Source organism: Glycine max, chromosome 13 (genome assembly GCF_000004515.6).
Source record: "Glycine max cultivar Williams 82 chromosome 13, Glycine_max_v4.0, whole genome shotgun sequence".
NCBI lineage: Eukaryota > Viridiplantae > Streptophyta > Magnoliopsida > Fabales > Fabaceae > Glycine > Glycine max.
In genome coordinates, this window is record NC_038249.2 from 22,450,080 (window position 1) to 22,473,595 (window position 23,516).

The 23,516-nt window shown below is 29.0% G+C and overlaps 2 protein-coding genes and 1 pseudogene across 2 annotated transcripts; 1 reads left to right on the top strand and 2 right to left on the bottom strand.

The window, feature by feature from the left end:
* Positions 1 to 609: 609 nt before the first annotated feature.
* On the top strand, positions 610 to 2,367 carry LOC100805085 (LOB domain-containing protein 16). Its single transcript, XM_014766244.1, has 2 exons — positions 610 to 930; positions 2,341 to 2,367. The coding sequence occupies exons 1-2, from the start codon at positions 610 to 612 to the stop codon at positions 2,365 to 2,367; spliced, it is 348 nt and encodes a 115-aa protein (XP_014621730.1).
* A 3,770-nt stretch (positions 2,368 to 6,137) lies between these two features.
* On the bottom strand, positions 6,138 to 7,615 carry LOC100805623 (LOB domain-containing protein 29). The gene is made up of 2 exons (XM_003541292.4): positions 7,210 to 7,615; positions 6,138 to 6,979 (listed from the first exon to the last, which is right to left on the bottom strand). The coding sequence occupies exons 1-2, from the start codon at positions 7,486 to 7,488 to the stop codon at positions 6,545 to 6,547; spliced, it is 714 nt and encodes a 237-aa protein (XP_003541340.1). The 5' UTR covers positions 7,489 to 7,615; the 3' UTR covers positions 6,138 to 6,544.
* Positions 7,616 to 12,941: 5,326 nt separating this feature from the next.
* On the bottom strand, positions 12,942 to 13,651 carry LOC112998724 (uncharacterized; annotated as a pseudogene).
* Positions 13,652 to 23,516: the final 9,865 nt, after the last annotated feature.

Consider the following 23,516-nt stretch of genomic DNA (forward strand, 5'->3'; position numbering starts at 1 on the left):
GAAACTAGCTATAATATATATATTGTTTCAGACATAAGTAATTTTTTACGCCCACATCATTTTCAAACACACATTAATTATATGAAGTAATTAAAATGTAACGGTGAAATAAAGTGTAGAAATAAAAAGATTAATTAAATGAAAAACTAAATTGAACAAGTAAGACATTGCACCAAAATCTTATCCTCATGAAAGAAATTTTGACCTTTACTAACAAGCATTTGGTAAGAGTCAAAATAACTCAGCTAAAGCCTATAAGGGTCCAACACTCAAACCCAATGCCATTTGAAAAACAAGGTCCTGTGTTGGCTCAATCATTGATAAATGTCCCCTCAGAACCCTACACATGTGCCTCCCATGTCGCCCATTCACATTTGTTACAAGACACTTCCCTTTTTTTCTGTCTTTTATTCTCAATCATGTCCCACCCCCCTTAACTCCAACCATTTCCATCTCATTCCCACACTCCTTAAATAAATCCCCACATTTTTGCACCATTTCCTAGTGTGTTCGTGTGCCTCAAAAATTTTATTCAATTCTTTGAACTTCACACACACTGATAATAATAATAACACGATTCCATTATTCTAAAGCAAACGTACACACGCTATGACTTCTGCAACTGGTAATGACACTGGCTCTGCAGGTTCTTCTTCTGGCTTTGGATCTCCCTGTGGGGCATGCAAGTTCCTAAGAAGAAAGTGTGCCGCTGATTGCATTTTTGCACCTTACTTTTGCTCAGAACAAGGAGCTGCTAGATTCGCTGCCATTCATAAGGTGTTCGGTGCTAGCAACGTTTCCAAGCTGCTCCTGCGTATACCAGCTCACCAACGTTTTGAGGCAATGCTCACACTTGCTTATGAAGCACAAGCTCGCGTCAGAGACCCTGTTTATGGTTGTGTCTCCCATATTTTCACCTTGCAACAACAGGTACGTACCTACAGTTATAAATTAAGCTCTATCACAACAACACAACTTCATGACTTTCCTCTTTCTGGATATTATATATTTATGAAAGTTTAAATTAATCACTTGTTCTGGGGTCAACTGTTTGTGATTTTTTAACTAGCTATTTGAACTCAAAAAGTTATAACTAGGTACTTAATATTATTAAATTTTAATTGCCCCTAATTTATTATATATATATATATATATATTAGTGTTTTTATTCACACTTTATGTAATTTCCCCCATTGAACAATTGTCCTAATAATAATAACATTCTTTATAAATATGACATGTATGAATTGTTTTTATAATTAATTCATCAAAATACATGATAAGTAAGATATTTACAATTACAAACTTCAAATTGATTTCAAACTTTTACACTTTCACATACATAAATGTGCATACACACTTATAGAGACACATGAAAGCGTAAACAAACGTAGAAAAATATATATATATATATATATATATATATATATATATATATATATATATATATATATATATATATATATATATATATATATATATATATATATATATATATATATATATATATATACATGTATATTATCTCCACAACTTAAAATTCTTGGATCTATTCCAAAATATAACTTATAAAATTTTGTGATTTTAAATGTCATAAATCAATTAAAAGAGTCTTATATTTAACCAGAGAAGTAATGATAGATGAGCACAAATGGATTTTTTTTCTCTGCCCTTGTTTTATGCTAGTACAAGTAGTGTCATATTAGCATTAATCGTGAGCTACACTAGTTTTGTTTTTTTTTTTCCACAAAGAAATGAAAAAACAACTAAGGGGACGAAAAGAGATCACTGTGAGCCTTAATCATAGCTTATGAGTCCGCATGTCTATAAAACTTTTGTACACGTTTATGTTGCTAAAAGTTGGAAATCATCAGTAACTTAAGTCAAAAGTTATCACGTCGCTAGCTATGTTTTGATCAAAATGCAATGTTTCCTTGGCTGAATGATGATGAGACTTCTTTTCAAGATTTTGTTTTGGAAAAAAGAATGAAATAAATATAAGTGTACGCTTATTTTTTCTTCTATTTCCTTTTTATTTCTCTTATTCTTTCTAATCACATTACTTATTGGGTCTGCCACTTCAATTTTATTTCTTCTTTTTTATTTTTTTTTTCCTTTTCATCTTTCTCTTTCTTAAAACCCATACATTCATTTTATGGTAGAAGTTTATGATTGCCCTTGTCCCATAAATTACTAGTGGTTAAAGGCAAGCATAACGTTAGGGTCGTTGGACCCGCCCAGTTATCTCGTTTTGTAAATTTTAACGAATAGGTTTACCTAACATTATTGTGTTTTTCTAATAGTACCTAAACACTGATGATTTTGTATACATATGAGTAGACACTGTTTCCTGGATTCAGTGCATAGTCTACAATCTACATCACAAGTTTTGTTTCTCCCCACTCTATAGTAACATGTAATCGGGAGACACCTATACATAGAAGACACCTGTACACAGAAATTACAATTAAATTCAAAGTCGTTTACAGTCAATCATTGTTGTTGAGTCTTGAGTGTTTTTCCAATTTCTAACTTTCTTCTTCTTCACTTAATATGAAAGTTAATTCTACACGAAAAATTATAACGTTTATATTGCTTCTCGTTACAGGGGAGAGAGTATATAGTAGAATCATGGAACCTCAAGGACAACTAATTCTTGGAAAATGTTATGCGAAAATCAAATGGGACAACAAAGTTGTCCTACTTAAATAATTTATATGTAACTTTTTTTTAAAAAAATGTCAATAAAATATTTGTGACTCGGAATTAATGAAGAAAAAACAATTTATGTCCCTAAATTTGATTACTTATTTTCTCTATTTTTGCTGTGAATTTTGGAGTGTATTTTTTGTAGGTGTGTCCATGGAAGAGATAAAAAACAAATAATAGATAAAATATTTATGTGATATTATATACAATGCTAAATTTTTATGTTTAGATAGTAAAGCTATTTTTTTTCTTGGCAAATACGATTGGCTTGAAAAGGAGAGAAACATAATCATTTTGCATTGATTTACTCTTGTCCGGGCATATTTTTCAAAGCATTGTTTTCACTATTTTGTACGTACATACAGCCATTTAATTGAATAATAAATACATTTAGTTGAATAAGTTTTTTGGAGTAGGGTGTTGACACTACTACTGTGATTTTCCAGTAGGAAAATAAACAAAAGAAAAAGTAATGAAGCAAAAGGGAAATATTACTGGGCCTATGTTGGCCCAGAGTGGTAAAAAGAAAGAAAATAAGTACACAGTTACTATTTATACTTACTCTCTTTACTAGTACACTCCCTTCTTTTTTTTTCTAAATTACCCTTGTATACACACTCCTCCCATATCTTTTCTACCTCATGTTCTTTAGAAAAACACACATTTCTCTTATTTTCAAATTTATCAATTGCATCATAATCACAATTGCAATTGTAATTAATAACCATTCTCCCAAAACCAAACAAAATGGCCATCTTGCATCAGTCAATATCGGTTTTCATATAAATCAATGTTCATTAAGTGATTAATTTCTATATTTTGAAGTAGTATAATTTCTATATCATGACAGTTGACTCATTCACTTGAATTGGGCTTAAACCATATGTCATATGTAAACCTCTTGCCAACACTAGGAGATCCATACTTTCTATGAACTTAATAAATTAATTCTTTGTTCTTTTTTCTTTTTTTCTAAAAAGAAAGTAGGGGGGCCAATTAAAGGTCCCCACTAATTATACAAGCTTAGCTTTCTATGAACTCGTCATATCCCGGCCACTGGTCTCTTGTTTAATTATGTCAGAATCAAAAACATTTCTTTCGTTCACAATTATATATGGCTTTTTACACGGGTATTTTTCTTTTATAAAAAATATTCAGATTTTTTTCAGTCATGTATTCATTTGAGGCAATGCGCTTAATTTAGAAAATGATTTAAAGCTTTTACTAACCATTTTGTAAGATATATAATATTATTCAAATTTTACCTAACATTAATTTAATGTTCTTGTCAACAATTTCAAAATCTGAAATAAAGCCTTCCAATATAGTCGAAGTAATTAGTAGTGGGGGAAGATAACAACTTTTAAATTATAATAAAACAACAAAATAAAAGAGTAAGGACCACCATATTGAGTGTAGAAGCTGAAACCAATGAAAAGAGAATCCCAATACACATATTTGATAATCATGGAGTGAGACATACTCAAGTGTCTTGACAGAAAAAAAAAACCTTCCCACTTCTATCCGATGTGAGACTTCACCTCACACTTATAACCCACCATATACTGGAGCAAGTCATGTAATCAAGCAAATGAATTAATTAAACTCCTTATTATAATACTATATATATCAACCATTTTCATTTTTTTTTCCCAACACAACAATTTTTAAACGAATTCAAATATTGTCATGATTCATGCCATTATATATCAGCATGTTCAAGTAATTCAGCTTGCCTGATTAAGAAAATATACAGAGGTATTTGATCCTATATCTTCTTCTTTCATTTTGCTTCTTGTCCCTGTGTGATTGGTGTTAGGGAGCTGGCTGGCGTTTATTCAAAACTTAGGATATACATAGTAGAGACTTAAATTACATTCAAATCAAACCATTAACAAATTTCAAACTATTTGTGCATCAATTTTAGATACCATATATATATATATATATATAAACGTACCCATAAGATCTGTATATATATTAATAGTTGAATTTTTCAAACAATTTATATAGCAGAGACAAAACAAAAGACTAATTAATATCAATTAGTATATAGTTTTTTTTAGTAATATATACTATTTGTCAACACTATGCACTTCTTTTTTTAGGTCTTAAAATTTAGTGAAAGAAATATAAGAAGTGATGATCCAAACTCATTTACATATTAAAGAATTATATTATTCCTTATGATGATGCAGTACACATTCGTTCAATTAAGTTTGTTGTACCATCCACTCAACAAAAATGAAATAAAAACGCCGTTGACCTTTGTTTGTTTTTGTTTTTATCAAGTCCTAGAATCAATATAGTTTTATCTTGGAGACTAATGAATCCTGGAACATATATACTACTCTAATATATATACCCAGGTCAGGCTGGATACAAGTCCTTCCTAGAATTTTAGGGATTAAAATCATGATATTAAATGAATAATAAATATATATCGTTTTCTTTTAAGGAGATAAATATATCTCGTTTAGTCATTTTAAAAAAAAAATATTTTAAAAGGTGGATCTGTTACTCCAAAAATAACTTAATTTAAAGCAGCCTTATTACAAGAATATATATACCTTAAACTAACGTTAATGATGTGTTTTAGAGTCCAGAGTAACCCTAATTAAGGCTGTTCTTTTTTAATTTTACAATACATATGAGCCACCGCGCATCATTGAAACACGTTAACACATTCATAAATATATAAGTACATTAGACAAGCAAGAGACATTGAAAAAGTAAAATCTCATGAATCTGCAGTGTAGAAAATTAAAAGACCAAGTCTGCTTTTCCACTTACCAAATATTATAGCTGAGAAAGTAATATATATATATCTTCATCATATCTATAATTAAAACCAAGCTAAGGAACTACGGCGGACAGATTTATACTTTTTGCATGTAGAATATGCAGCACATATATTTAACCTTATGTTTATTGCACATGCTTATCATCCTGTAACCGTGTACAAAAGGCGCAGTAAGGGAAAATAAGAAAATGCAACGTATGTTGTCCCAAGTAACAGTGGTAGCTTGCAAGAAAACTCCTTAATGGAATGGAGTTTTCTAACTTATCCTTAGTAAAATAGGGTTAAACAACCTCAGAGTAGATGCATTAGTAAAAATTAGTCTGAACCATATATCCGCCGTATAGTCTGTGCCTTTCCCTAGCTGATAGCTCTAAGGGATTTATTTCAGAGGAATATTTAAGAGTTCCGTACACGGTTTCTGAACTTAATTAATCTGCTACTTTGGAATGTTTATAGTACAATCAGTTACTTTCCCAATGGAACTTTCCGAGGCACGTTCAACATGAATCCACCTTTCATATTAGATTTACATTCTTACAAACTAGGTTTTCAAATAAATAAGAATTGGCTCTAACAGAAGGGATTAATCTCTCACAAAGTAGCAAATTAACAAGATTGTCTCTGAAAAAAGGATATACGTGGAGGAAAAAAATACAAACACACACTTAAAAAGTAATGTTCTAAATATATAATATTCCTCACACCAAAGTGTTGTATTTAAGAAATGGTAATTAAATATCATTAAGGTATCTAGGGACAGGATTTATTAATAAGTCAAAATTTAGGATATGTGCTAGGAACAACCCATTTAATGAGCTCTCATAATCTCATACAAAACCTGCTTGAGACTTAACAGGATTAAACTCGATTAAAGACAATAGAAGAGGGTGGGCTAATTCCATTCCAATTATAATGTCAACATTCCTATGCTTTCCTAGCTAGCTTATTTAGGGCAACAGAGTATATATAGTGCATGCTTCACAATATGCAGCAGCAATTCAAAATTGATAATAAGCTTGTCTTCAATTCTTTTCATGAATGTGATCGAGTTCCGTATCCAAAAGCCACTGAATGTAGATCCTCCACTTCATGAAAACCCCATGTCCTCCTGTTTGTTTGCATGTCATAGGACATGGAGTAGTTATTAGAACTATCATCGAAGCTAGAGGAGTTGTTTCCTTCCATGGCTCCTGAAGTTTCATAATTAATTCCAATAGGGTTTAGATCTTCCATGAGGGCATTGTTCCCATAATGTTGTGTTGATAAATTAGTACACATGTTAGGAAGAAATTCTGGCCCCAGGTTGGAATTTCCCACCTGATTAAACCAACTTTGAAGATCTTGAGGTAAAGCAGAAGAAGATTTTTCAAATAATTTTTCACTAGGGTTTTCATTGATAGAGCCATCGAGACAACTCTGAGCAGCTTGTTCCTTGAGATAAGCTAGCTGTGCTTGTAAATTGACCACCTACACAAAGATGAAATTAAGCAAATGATTTTTATCCATACGAATTGAAAATAAGTATCAGAGTTTTATGATAATTCATACACTTAGTTTAACCAACTGAGTTCAATTCCTTGATAAATTAAGCAAAAGTGCATGCACAATACTAATTAATTTATAGTACAAAGTAAGCACATGCTGGCTAGCTAGGGCTTTCAATTTATATGCAAATTGTGAGAGGGAAATTAACAAACCTGTTGTTGGAGTGCAAAAATATGGGAGACACAGCCATAAATTGGATCCTGAAGTCTGGCTTGAGCTTCATATGAGATTGTGACTGCAGCTTCACAACGGTCACTCACAGGAAGGTGAGCAAGAAGCTTTGAGACATTGCTTGCACCAAAGACCTTATGAATGGCTGCAAAATGGGTAGCACCTTGCTCATGGCAAAAATAAGGTGCAAAAACACAACCTCTCACACATTTTCTTCTCAAGAATTTGCAGGCTCCACAAGGAGATCCTGAACCAGTCATCTTGGCCTTTTCAATTGGAATTTGAGGATACCAATTTGGAATTGTTTCTGGCTCTACCAATTATCTCTTCAGCTTTGTGCTGATGATCATGATCATTTACCACCATCTTTATATACACCGGAGGAAGAGGAAGGGATATATTAGATTAAGGAATAAATAATAATGTAATGTTCCCTTAATGGCCTACATTGTTCATTATTTTTTTCTGTACAAAACGCTGCCATCCCCTACTCTACATTTTTATTTTTATCTCTCGAAAATGAGATTCCATTCAGCATCCTTATACGACAAATGAGCTAGCGTTAACCAAACCCATTTTGTTTAATTGATCATTGGATCTATCTGCCGTTGTCCTTCTTTTCTGATTAATAATATAAATCGTTGCCTTATAATTAAGTGATAGCCGCAAGTGCATATTTATTGGACACTTATGCAATGTTTATACTTGACCGAGAGAATACTATATGAGAATAGAATTGGAACCGGGTTAATAATTGTTTACTAGTTAAAAACTTGTTGCAGCTTTATGGTAACTTATAATTATTAATCAATGCAGTTTATGATTTCTCTCATAATTAATCTTTTGATTAAAATTCGGAAGCTTTTTAGGATTATCTACCATTATTCGACAAAAGAACTAACTATTCTCAGAACGCGCGCCCAACTGTTACCCACAATTTTTTTCCCCTTCCCACACGTATAAGTTTATAATTTTGAGGTTGGTACCGTAATTGCCATTCTCAATCATTTTTTTTTAGTTAAAAAAACTTGCATCATACTTTTAGCTAGAACAAACCAGAGAAAACAACAAATTATAAGTCTGATGATTAAGTACAAGGGAGTACTATCACCAATAGAGTATTGTGGTACCCTTCCGTAACAATATTTTAACTTTGCTGATAAGAAAACAAAATATAAGGGTCTCACTAATTAGCCCTAAGAAAAAACAGTTCCTTTTGTAAGTTTTTTCGAAATCAAGATAGGGGCTTATGTATAATTCTTTCCCATTAATTAGGATAGGAAAATGTTAACAGTACACTTTCCCGTGAACTCTTTAATTTAGTATTATTATTAATTTAAATTTACAAAATAATGTGTATGATTTACTAGTATTAGATAGAAATGAAATTCGCATGATATTGCGAGTCATAACAACTTTAACCAATAAAAAATGTTACGTAATACTACTACTATATATGTTGCTAGCTATTAGATAGAAAATGAAATTCCCCATTAGTGTATTATTGCTTGCTCGACTGCATACTGGTATATACTGAAGTTTTGCACATTGGATCAGTAACCTAAGACGGCAGAAATAAATATATGCATGGTAGTTTTATAATTAATGTCATTAGAATGTACAGTAACACTTCCTCATACTGCATAACGTTTTAGAAAAATAAATTATTCTAGAATAAATGTTATTTTATAAAATTAATGTTGTATTAAATATTTTTTTAAATACTATCCTTAATCAATACTTACTAGGATAAAAAGAATAAATAAGTCATTAATTAGAGAAATAAAATATATATTAGGAAGTTAACTAATACTTTATATGAAATTTAATAAATTAATTATATTTATAATGCTTGTGTTAAAGCCTTAAATGTCATATAGGAATGAAGGAAGTATAAATTAGCGATATTACTTTGATTAATGGTACATATATTTTTTTGTCGGTAAAAATCGAAGACAAAGAATTTACAATTCACATGTTTTTCTAGTTAATGAATTGAACTAGACTTCTGACAATGATATTCATATATTTCGGTTCAATGCTAGTAGTTTAAACCAATAATTATCCAGGCAGTCACTGTAAATTTATACAGGGACAATTTGCCTCTTTGAGGGGCTCTCTAACAAACTAGTGGGGATTGGTGTCTTTAAACAAGTACTCGTTATTAATGTTGAGAAATTGTAATGAGATTGATGAATTAATTAAACATTTAATATGAAACAAGTGTCAAGTGATAAACATTTGCTGGTGGATTATTCTTGTTATAAGAATAATAATTATCCTGTTGTACAGGTAATATAAGCATAAAAGAAACTTTAAAAATGATATAAAAGAGAAGAAGATTCCAACAATGAGTGAAACAAAAGATAGTGACACAAGTTTAGAGCACCAATGAAGCTAGGTAAAAGAGAGAGGGAAGAAGAGAGAGAGACGATTTTGTTGCCCTTTCTAGAGTTGGAATTGTTTAAGCCTGAAGCTCACGGTTTGTCTAGGAATACTGTATAATTGTCATTTAACAAATATTTCATAACTTTCAATCACTTTCTTCTGTCTAGTATAGGCACCAACATGTAGACCTCACCCAAATGGCCAAATGGAAAATTGAGGCCCCACTCTCAACCCAAGCTAATTATAACACCCCAATAAAAAGCCATCAAATAAAATAAAAATTGCGTAAAGAAAACTTTTTTGGGGGCCTGGAGTAGGAGGGGGATTGGACAAATTAAACGGTCTTAATCTTGATTCTTGATCAAGTTGAGAATGTAACCAAACAAGCGAATTGTTATTTGCAAGAAAGAAAGAAAAAACATTAATTTCTGTTCCATGAAAATGCCATGTGCTTTCTAAACCTCTCCACTATAATTTTAAAATAAGACTTTTTTCTCTCATCGAAGGGTTTATTATATATCTTGGTTTATGTTGTTTAACACAAATTACTTGTAGTTTTAAATGTTTATTCAGTTTGTAGAGAAGTTAAACTTGATTTGTTTGCTCAAATTTATCGTCACTTACGTTGAAAGTTAATGTATTTATGAAAAATTGGGCTGTAAAGGATTTCACTTTTATATATATATATATATATTATTTTGAGAAACACTCATATATTTTTATCGGATAGAGGATATATAGTATCATGCAAAATATTAATTATCCCAAAAAAAATATTATATGCTAAATTTAAGAGTAGTTTATAATTGTGCTAGAGAAATAACATATGCAGGTTAATTAATATTTATATGGATTGGCATATCTTTGTACCTTTTCAATATACCATTATTTTTTTTTTGGCAAAAAATGATAGCCTGACAAACAAAAAACAAAATGCTACCCCATCACATTATGTGTTGTTCAATAGGCATATGGACTAATTAAAATGACTAAAATAATTTAATGTGGAAAGTAAAAAAATCAAAACCCTCAAATTATATAAGGACTAAAACAACCAAAATAATTAATGAGAACTTAAAAACAAAATACCCAAATTATAATGAAACCAAAATAATTTTATGGGGGTTAAAAAAATAAAATATGCACTACTTCAAAAAAGACATTCAATTACCTAAGTTAAAAAGTCTTTTAAATTGATTTTGAACTGATATTTTATATCCATCAATGTTGAAAGTCAAATACTTTTAGCATTAATTTTTAAACTGAGGTTGAAAACACATTTTTATGGAACTAAAAAATAAAACACTCAATTTATAGGATTATTTTTAAACCTAAACTCATTTGAGCCATATCGCAACCCAGAACCATGAGCTCTTTTTAGTAATGCAATTTGAGATTTTCACCAACCACGAAGACCGAGGGCAAAACAAGATTTGATAAGAGCCCCTTAGTCTTTGCATTTGTCATTTGGGAGTAACAAAGCCAACTACATTAATTCTCTAATCCAACACATCAGGTTCTTTGATGCAACATGTTGGTTACATGCCACCATCGAAGTAGAATAGCCATCGTCACTAATTGGTCAGGTGGACAAAGAGAAGAAAGAAGAGGATGTCACAGCTAGTGTCTCCTTTCTAGCCCAAAAATAATAATGATAACATCATATATAGGAAATGCAGAGAACTTTGACATTCTTGGCTTCATGGAGAAGTACTTGGATTTGGTGGAAGAAAAAATAGCTAAGTACAACTCAAGTGAATGCAAAGCCAAATGGGGAAATATAGTGGAGGATGATTCGTGGTTGGTGTAAACTACATATCACATCACTAAAAGAGCTCATGATTCTGAGTTGCAGTTTTGCTCGAACAATTTAGGTTCTGGGTTGGTTCACTTATTGTGGTAGCTTCTATGGTTGGAATGGAAGGAAAAGACATATGGTAGAAGGATAAAACAAAGGATTTGTAATGATGGTGGTGAATGAGGGATTTTAATTTTGTTTTTTATTTTAATTTGAGTTAAATATCTTTTTTAGTCCCTGTTAGGTATTTTATTTTTTAACCCTCATAAAATTATTTTAGTCATTTAATCCATATAATTTAGGTATTTTACTTTTTTATTGCCTATAAAATTATGTTTTTGATTTTAATGACTATACCTACCTGGAAGACAAGTGATCCAATAACATGACACATATGTCTATGTGGATAACTCATGGTGCAATTTGTTGCACTTTATTTGTCATATCATATTTTAACAAAATTTCAATAAATATAGAAATTAATTAAAAAATACAAAAAAATGTTTCAAAGACTAAAAGGTCTAAATAATTTTATAGAGTAAAAATACAAAATACCAAAATTATAAGGGCTAATTTAAAAATATATTTAAACCAAAAAATTACAACATATAGTTAGGTATATATATATATATATACGTACTCTATAAAATTAAGGGTGACCAAATTCAAGCCTTACAATGTTTAACTTAACCTTGTCTATTTCTATCCTACATCAAATAAAACTTAACAAATTCATTGCCACAACTTTTAGTAAATAGAATTGTTATTACATTATCGCAATTATGAAATTGAAACTATATAACTACTACAAAATTCAGATCCTACAACAAGATTGTGGATTGATTGCAAAAATAACTTATAAAAACAAACACATATAACAAGGTTTGGAGGAAGGATTGTTGAGTTTAAAGGACAGAATGACGAAGGAGTAAAGCTCTCCAACACCATCTTCGTCACATCCGAAACAACGTCGTGAATCTTAATGAAGTTCAAGACATATCTAGTTCCGATCTTGTCAAATCATTCACATCTAGGATTGGCATTCGCATTTAACAAACGCGAATGAAAAATATTACATTGGTTCTAAATAGAATTAATATTGAATAAAATTTTCTTACTTCAATTCTTTTAGACCAAAAATTAAAATTCTAACTTTTTACATCATTTGAATTTATATCGTCAAAATAATAGCTAGGTGTAAAACTTTATTTTTAATCGAGGTAAAATGTCCAAAATGCAATTGTGTAAAAGATAATTTATTATATTTTTTTTTCAAAAAATGACTTTTTATTATGAATAATCATGTAAATAACGTTGTTAGATGACGATAATAAGAAGATTTTAAATTTCAATTAGCATAAGAAGACTAAATTATTGAAATAAGATTTATGAGTTGTGTTTATAAAATTGTAAACATGTTAGCAAGGACGGATCCACACAATAAATATCAGTGTGGCTAAAATATAAAAGAAATTATAGACTAAAATATATTGAAAATAAGAAATAATGTTGTTTAAGGAAATGTATTTACAATAAAAATCGTCTACTATCCATTTTTGAAAATGAGCTAAAATAACATCATTGTTGATTGTTCCAAGAACATCTCTTTCTATAAAAGTTACATGACGATCATTTAATCATTGATCATTCATTTTGTTTCATAGCTGACTCTTCACAAACTTCATAGCTGAAAAAACACGTTTCACACTTGCAGTTGCTACCGGCAAGACTAAAGCCAACTTTAGAAACCTATAAACTATATCAAATGTGTTGCACTTTTTTGTTTTCACAAGCTTTGCACAAAGGTCTGAAAGTCTTTTTAACTTTACAAATTTTGGATCACATCGAACATTTCTAACATAATTCTGAAGCTGATGTCGCACCACAACTTCCGGCACATCTACAAAATCATCTGGATAAAGTTCAACCATCCTCAACAATTTTTTCACATCAAAAGCTTCAAATGATGATGAGGGACTCAAACATGAAACACATTGTAAAAGTTCAGTATTATCTTCATCAAACCTATCATTGAGCTCATGCAACTACAAATCTAAAACACTAAATAAATAATCATGCTTATAATGATGCAAATCAAAAACACTAGAAGTGGTAGCATGTCGTCTAGGTTTCTTCCCTTGCACATACAGTGCATCCAAATCAGGCACATCAATATCATGCTTATTGCAAATTTCCATAACCTTAGATATAAGTTCTTCCCATCCATCATTCCTCATTTCTTGTAATTCTTCTTTGGTGGCTTTGACAAGTGATAAAACATTCAAAAGATCTTGATCACGCTTTTGTAGCACTACACTTAAATCATTTGTAAATCCTAAAATCTCAACCATCAGGTATAACATGAAAATAAAATCAAAGGACTGAAGCACATCTAGCAAAAGCATAGTTTCACCATATTTTTCAAATGACGTATCTTTCTCGACTTCTTCAAGTACCTCAATAATGGCACCATATATAGTCATCAAACTAGTGAAAGTCCTAAAGTGGGAACCCCAACGAGTGTCACCCGCTTTAGTAATAGATTATTCTTGATTTAATCCACTACCAGTCTCTATCTGACCTTCTTCAATCAATTTAGCAAATTGAGATACTTATTTGTCCCGAAGCAATTCTTGTCTCTATCCTTTTGAATCGTAGGAGCAGTCATAAAGTTATTGCCCGAAGCACAACCTATTACATTAGCTATCTCTGGGTTATATATTTATTTCATTAAAATTTTATTTTAATACTATATGTTTATTATTTTAATATCATAACTTAGTGCTGATTTATAACTACAAACATGTAGCCTTTGTAAAAAAAAAAAAAACAAACTAAGAACGTGTAATTATAAAAAAAACGTTATTTTTAACATTATATTATTTAACATTAGTAAATATTTAATATTTAAACAAAAATAATAAGTATAAAAAATTATCTTAAAAATTAAAACTAATGATTTTTGTTATAATTACATGTTCTTTAGGTTATTTTTTTATTTATCAATTAGCATAATAGTTAATTTTACTAAATATCTTTAATTTAATAAACTAACTTAAAAAGTTTTAAGTTAAAATTATAATTTCAAAAGTTTTGGTGTGGCTATAGCCACACTCTGCCTCAACATGTGTCCGCCCCTACATGTTAGTGTAATATTATTTTGTATTTTAAAATTAATATTATATATTAAATAAATGTAAATGTAAGATGGATACTAAAATACTTGCATTCATACCCATCCTAATTAATTTTGCAGGCAAATATATATATATATATATATATATATATATATATATATATATATACTCGTATATAGACTAAGAACCATTTAACAAATAATTATCCTTTCGATTATTAATACTTTTTGTGGGTCCCTGCTAAATTCTGATCCAACTGCCATCCTACTAGTGAATTGATCCCATCAGGTATTCCTATTCTAAGCACACGTGAATTCAAAAGGATTGACTAAATATATACTTTTTTAGCTGATTTTTATGTTTCTTTTCCTTCTCCCCCCGGATCACATGACCCTGAACTCAATGAATTTAATTTGTTAATGATTCACTTCAGGACATTAACAAAATAAATTCATTGATGTGAACATTAGGCGATTCCAGGAAAGCACTCTTATAGTTCATGTAATTAATTAGGTGTAATCTATTAGTTCATTATAGTAGTAAGGACAAATCCCTGAAAGGAGAAAGAGAAAAAGAAGAAAACGATCATTTTTTATACAAGAATTAATAATTGCTTTATATCCGTTGCACAAAAATTAATTGTCAAATCTATCAACAACAAAAAAAAAAATTAATTGTTAAAGAAACATCTTAACATGCAGTTGCAATATATAAAAGAGCAGGTTTTAGAATCCAATCACTGCTTCTTCCTGCATGTACGAATTTGTCGGTATTGTTTGACAAAAGAAAATCCATTATTAATTAATTGGGTTATTCAATCATCTACAAAGAGTACATAACATGGCCGGAAGATGCCACACGCAATCGTATGTTTTTAGTAGATACATAATGTCCCACCACCATGATTTTTTTTCTTTCGATGCTAAACTTAGACAAAGTGCAATGCATGTTTCCCTCTTCCCTTCTTCCATAAACAAATAAATAATTTTGAGCGCATGTTTAAAGCTCGATTCTGTTTTAAGTTTTTTTTATATTTATTTTCTGTTAGCGTATACTGGAAAGGAAGAAAATGGATACACTTTACAGGTGAAAATGTCTCGTCCGATTAATGTTCTAGGAATATTAATTGGAAGAGAAAGCCTTTTAGTGTGTCCAGAGTGATATCCATAACCTCTGTTGCATTGGCTTGCCCTAATTCTTTTCTCTCCTTAGTATAATTCACTTCATATTTATTAAATTCTCAATTTGATGTGATAGTACTACTAAAAAAATTTGATGATTAGCTAGGCAAGTTTATATTCAATTTCACTTTTATCATGTTTTCTTTTCTTAATTTATTGAGCATTGCTATATGTAAAATCAACTAATTCTCTAAAAAATAAAAACAAATTATTTGAAAGCACATAAATAGACTATATATATATATAAAGAGACATCAAATTATATTGGTATAATTTTGACAATTATTATACAATTTTAATATAAAAATGTATGTTTTATTGATCCAATTATTAAATTATATGTACATATTATCAAGATTATTTATGTTAAAATTGAACAAACAACGAGAAGGTAATTGAATGATTCATATTTTAGTATATTTTAAAATATTTATATTATGTCGATTTTAATTTATATGAATAAAATAATAAATGATTTTGAATTAATATAAAATTTTGCATATATGATCTATGTGAAAGAAATTTCATTCGAATGGTGAATTTTAAGAAAAGATTATTTAGTTAAAAATTATATAATGATGTAATAATTATTAAAGTTACATTAGTATAATAATTATATATATATATATATATTCTAACCGGTCTTTCTAGCTATATGACAAGGATGAAACTTAATTTAAACCATATATTACGTACATAAAAGTCAAATTAATTACCATTTCAATTAGGACCAATTATATATATCATTTCAAGAACTAATTATGCCAATAAAGCTAAATTATTAAGTCAAAGTTCATGAATCACTTTTAATATTAGTACATCTTTAATTTGAGGAGCTCAAGACCAAAATAGTATTTATCTCTCTAACAAATAATTAACCCAACCTGGGCGCAAGGCTATATATATCACTAATTGGTTAACAAGAGCAATGTTTAATCAGGTTTGAGCCACAATTTCAAGCTCTTTTGCAGCTCCTATTATATTCGACCTGGCTGGCGATTGTTGAATAGAATACCATCAAATATTGTGAATTTAATTAACTAAAAAGGGTTAATCAAAATTGACAGATGAAGAAGGCAAGAGGGAGCGGGAGACCATACACAGGGGAAACAAGTACTAAATTAAAAATTAGGTATATTTATAGACATTATAATATAAATTAGGTATGTTCAAAGGGATAATAATAAAAAATAATAAACAGTACTATGTGTCATGAATTGATAATCACATGACTTGTTAAACTAGGTTTGTCAAATAGATGAATTGGATAATTTTTATTCAGGCATGAATAAATTAAAAACAATCCATTAATTAATTTATAATCATTAAAAATTATATCATACACGATTCATTAATTTAATAAAAATAATTCAATTCATCCATTAATATTTTTTATGGATAGAATATAGATATATAATTCATCCATAAAATTAATTTTAAAAATTAAATATTTTTTATTGCTCTCACATCCATCAACAAAAAATATTTTTAAAAAATATTTATATAACTTTTAACTGTCTCTCTCCCCCCTTCTCCTCTCTCTCTCCCCTTGTCACTCTATATATTTAATTTCCCATTCTCATCACTACTTAATCTATGATGATCAACATTCCGACAATAACTAAATAATTAATTAAAATTAATAATTTTCATTTTTTTAAAGGAAAAAAAGGTTAGAGAAAGAAAGTGTCCTGGATCTAGCAATCTACTTGAATAATAACAAAATTTGAATCAACATATTTATCTTAATTCATGTCAATTCGAGTTTCCATGTTACCCAAAATCATAAACACATATATAAATAAGTATCGAAATTAATATCTTAAAAATTGTTCTAATTTTTATTAAATTTTAAAAGGAATTCAAATATGAAAAAAGTATGTTGGACTTATTATTAGTCATAAAGTGTTAATTAAATAGTTTATTGGTTTTGAAAATAAGAGCAGATGGATTGTTATCCCTGTATTTAATTTTAGGAATTATCTAATCTATTTTTGGTCTTTTTTTAACAACTAATTGCATAGGAATAAATTTTACATTCTGAATAGATTATAAACAAATAAATTCGTTTACCATCGAAGTGAACTACTTCAATGAAAAATACAATACATTTCTTTAAATATACTATTTATTATTTATTGGTTGAAATTTATTATTTAATAACAAAAGGCTAATGGGAGGGATTAATACGTGTACAAGAAATATATTACCGGGACGCATGGGGAAGAAAATACATAAAGACTAAAATGAAAAATTAAACATATAGCATAGACACATAAAATCATATTTTTTAAGTTATATTTTTTTATTTGATTACATAGTAATAAATTTGTTGATTTTTAAGTAATTACTTTTATTTGTTGATAATAAAAAAATTACACTCTTAAGTAAAAAAGATAAAGTCATAAAATTAACCATACTTAAATATTACCAGTGAGTTTGTTTAACTTAAAAATTAATCAATTTTAAATTAAGTATTTGTTATCTAAATACTTTTTTAAGTACATAAAATTTATTTTTTTATAATAAATAAAAAAAATTAAGAAGAATATTTTAGATAACTAAAAAAATTACTTGTTTTAAGTAAAATATTTATTTTAATAAATAAATTTAAATAAAATGTCTTATTATTAATTAATACCCTTGGATTAGACACCGCACGGGTGGTACCATTCTTTATTTTTGACCATGTCATGAAGCCCACGCCTAGCCAATCCACGTCAGCAACAACCCTGTAGTGTTTCGTGCTGTACTAAATTACACATGCTTAAACAAATCTCTTGGATTTTAAAAAATGGTCAAATGACAAATGGGGATCTGGATGAATATGTTGGTAAATATTATATATATATATATATATATATATATATATATATATATATATATATATATATATATATATATATATATATATATTTCTATTCTTAAACAGTTTTTCTAAACATATTATGTTTACCAACTCAATGTTTTTGTAATCCATTACATTCCTATTATTTTGGGATTGAATATTAGGTGAATGTTTTATTTTATTTTTTAACTGTCTTAAAAAGAAAATTTTATTATCTTTTTGTATAGTCTTTTTTCTAATAATAATTTTATTTTATCAAAATATCTATCATGGGTATGAGTAGGTCCCTTTCTAGTAAACCTAAAAATTTTGCGGGTGAAATTTTTTTTTTGTTATAATAACAAATGAAATTTTGACTTACTGAATTGGATTTATATTATGTGGTTTCTAAAAGAGAAATAAAAATTTCAACTTCCTCTATTGATATCATTCAAATTGATATTACCAAATCTTCCACCACCAAGCATGATGTTTCTGATAAAAATATTTGTTGTCATGGACGCATTTTAAGTGTTTTGGCTGATAACATTTATAAGAATTTTTGCCATACTAAAATTTTTGTTGAGTTATGGGTAGCACTTGAATTGAAATATGGATATGCTGAAAAAGGTTTAAGTTGACACTCTTGTGAAAAAACGATTGAGTTTCAAATGGTTGATGAAAAATCTATTTTCAGATCAGATCCATAAATTTGAAAATATTGTTTATTACATGAAATTGAAAGGAGTTGTTCTGCCTGGCTTTATGATTGTAACTTTCATGACTTCAAAATTATCTCCTTCATGGACTGATTTTGCTCGAAGTTTGAAACATAAATATGAAGGTTTCACCTTTGATGATTTGCTTGTTTGTCTCCATATTGAGGATAAACATCGTTTTTCTCAAAAAATATTTGCAAAAATCCAATTCTCATTCTAAGGCCTATCTTGTTGAGAGCTCTTGCAAGCCTTTTTCTAAGTCCTTCAAGAAGCATGGGTTTAACAAAAATAAGTTTGGTAGAAAGCCTTTTTTTTTCTAAAAATAAGAACATTGTTTTTAATAACAACAATAAGCCTAAGAATAAAAGTTTGGGGAATGAATTGAAGTTTTTTGCTTTGTTTGTGGGCAAGCTAATCATTTGGCCATGAATTGTTTTCAACGCCACCGCCAACCTATGTTTTCCCCTAAACCTTAGGCTAATGTTGTTACCATTGGTGCTGCCTCTGATTCCCCATCTGACAGGTATCATGTCACTAGCCCTGAGTTAAATTGTGTTTTAAACTCAAATGATTGACTTATAGACTCCAAGGTTAATGTTCATATGTGTGCTGATAAAAAATTATTTTGTTTATATCAGGAATCAAGAACATGTGTTATGAGCATGAGAAATGAAAGTATGACACATGTGTTAGGAGAATGTCAATTGAAGCAAGAGCTATCTTCAGGAAATTTTCTTTTTTTAGATGGAGTCTATCACATTTCTTATATTAGGACAAATTTAATAAGTACTTCTTTGTTAGTCCAACAAAGATACAAGGTTCTTTTTGAGTCCAATAGAGTTGTTATTACTAGACATGTATTTTTATTGGTAAAGGATACATTTGTGATGGTCTGTTTAAGTTAAATCTTATGTCTCCTTCTATTAATAAAATATCTAACATTTCTTTTTTTGTTGTAAATGTTGAATGTTCTAATATGAGGCATGCTAGGCTTGGACATGTGAATTTGAATTCTATTAAAAGGATGATGTCTCTTAATCTTATTCCTAAGGCTTTTGTTGATTTGAAACAAAAATGTGAAACATGTATTCAAGCAAAGCAACCAAGAAAGGGTTTTACTACATGTATTGAAAGAGAAATTAACTTGCTTGAATTGGTTCATAGTGATGTATGTCATAGTAATGATGTGTTGACACGTGGTGGTAAGAGATACTTTATTACTTTCATTGACGATTTCTCCAAATATTGCTATGTGTGTTTAATTAATCACAAAAGTGAGTTCTTTGATAAGTTCAAAGTATATAAAACAAAAGTAGAAAATCAATTAGAAAGAAAAATTAAAATTCTGTTTTGATAGAGGTGGAGAATACGCATCTTTAGATATGAGTAATTTTGTGAAATGCATGGTATTATTCATGAAGTGACACCTTTGTATGCTCTTCAATCTAATGGTATTGCGGAAAGAAAGAATAGTACCTTGCTTGATATAGTGAATGCTATGCTTGTAAGTTTTGGTTTGCCTAAAAATATGTAGGGTGAAGCTTTATATTATGCATGTCATATTCTTAATAGGGCTCCTTATAAAATTTTGAAAAAAACCTTTATGAGTTATGGAGAAAAAGAGAACCAAATATGAAATATCTTAAAGTGTGGGAGTGTCTTGCAAAGGTTAACATCCCTATTAATAAGAAAAGAAAAATTGGACCAACCGTTGATTGTGTTTTTGTTGGATATTTTTTGCATAGTACTACTTATAGATTCTTGGTTGTTAATTCTAAAGTGTTCAAAATTTCTAATAATACTATTATGGAATCTAGAGATGACACTTTCTTTGAAAATGTTTTTCCTTTGGAAAAAAAAAATTGTCTAAACCCGTTTGTGATACTTCTTATTCTGATTTGTCATCTTGTAGTAATTCTAATAAGGATGTTGTTTTTGAACCTATAAGGAGTAAAAGGTCTTAAAAGATAAGGATTTTGGTTCTGAATTTTGTTCTTTTCTTCTTGAAAATGATCCTAAAACTTACGGTGAGATCATGAGGTCTATTGATGCAGTTTTTTGGAAAGAAGTTATTAATGATGAAATGAATTCTCTTAAAACTAATAAATCTTGGTTTCTAATTAATCTCCCCCCTGGTTGTAAAACTATAGGTTGCAAGTGAGTTTTCTAAAAGAAACTAAGAACGGATGGATCTATAGAAAAATCTAAGGCAAAACTTGTTTTGATTGGTTGTAAACAAGTAGAAAATGTAAATTTCTTTCATACATATTCTCCAGTTTCTAAAGTTACTACTATTAGAGTTTTGATTGCCCTTGCTTGTGTTTTTAATTTGGAAATTCATCAAATGGGTAAAAACTATTTTTTTAAATGGTGATTTAGAAGAAGAAATCTATATAAGCCAACCTAAAGGCTATGTTTAATTGGGTAAAAAAAAAAGAAACTTTGCAAACTTGTTAAATCTTTATATGGTTTGAAACAAGCTCTAAAGAAATGACATGAAAAGTTTGATCAAGTTGTTCTTTCATATGGTTTTCAAATCAATAATAGTGATAAATGTGTGTATGTGAAACAATTTGATGATAGTGGATATGTCATTTTATGTTTGTATGTGGATGACATATTGATATTTGGTAATAATATGCATTTCATAAATGATGTAAAGTATTTATTGTCTAGTAATTTTGATATGAATGACTTTGGTCCTATAGATGTGATTTTAGGTATTAATCTTGTAAAGAAAGATGATAGCATGGTTTTAACTCAATCACATTATGTTGAAAAGCTATTGAAGAAGTTTAATTATTTTGATGTGAAACTTGTTTCTACGTCTTATGACTCATCCATTAAGTTAAAGAAAAATTTGAGAAAAGAAATTTCTTCTCATAAATATTCTCAAATTATTGGTTCTTTGTTGCATTTAACAAACTTCTTTAGGCTTGACATTGCATATGCAATTGGCAGATTAGGAAGATATACTAATAATCCTGATCATTTTCATTGGACTACATTAGAAAGGATTTTTAGATACTTAAAAGGAACCATTAATCATGACATTCATTATACATGTTTTTCTGTTGTAATTGAGGGGTTTAGTGATGCAAATTGAATTTCTAATTTTGATGAAATAAAATCGACAAATGGTTATGTCATTACTTTAACTAGTGATGCAGTATCATGAAAATATACTAAACAAACTATTATTTCACCTTTTGCCATGGAAGCATAAATTATTGCTTTAGATACTACTACTGGTGAGATTGAGTTTCTTAAAAATTTGTTATGTGATCTGTCATTATTAAATAAGTCTATACCTTCAATTTCAATGCATTGTGATAGTCAAGTTTCTATATCTAAAGTTACTAGCAAAAATTTTAATGTAAAAAGAAGACATTTAAGAGTGAGACGTAAGTTTATCAAAAATTTGATTTCTCATGGTATTATTTTGCTTGACTTTGTAAGGTCAGAAAACAATATTGCAGATCTGCTTACAAAAGGATTGACACGTCAATTAGTACTTGAGTCGTCGAGGGAAATAGAACTAAAGCTCATTATTTAGTCATAACAATGGACACATGTCTCTGTATGATTGGTGATCACAGGAATGAAGTTCATCGGATGACAACAAAATTGTTTGTTGACTAAAATGCAACAAAATATTTATTTTGCGTAGTTGTTCCATTTCTCATTTCTATAAACGAGGTATATTGTAAATTGTAACAATATTAAGGTTGAGGTATTTACATATGTGTATTTTTTAACATTAAAAAATACTTCTTAATGGATCCAATGACAATTGTTGTAGGGGTGAGAGTCACAAGAATTCACCTAGTATGTGTAGTGACGGGATCGCCATTGTGAGATATGCACTAATTTCTAGGTGACATTCACAAAACAAGATACATGTACAAGGCCGTCTAATATGTAACCACTAATTATAACCTAAATGAACATCAATATTGTAGGAATTGTATACTAAAACCAGGTTAAAGAATGTGTAGTTTAAGACAATTAAGTTTTTATTTTTTTCTCAAGTGAACACTAATATTATAGGGGATATGTATCACATGTTCTTTCTTTTATGTTTTTATACAATTTTTGTTTTTCAAAATGTTTTAAAATTTTAAATTATGTGGAGAAATGTTGGTAAATATATTATCCTTTTCTTAAACAGTTTTACTAAATATATTATGTTTACCAAACTCAATCTTTTTGTAATCCATTAACCTCCTTTTATTTTG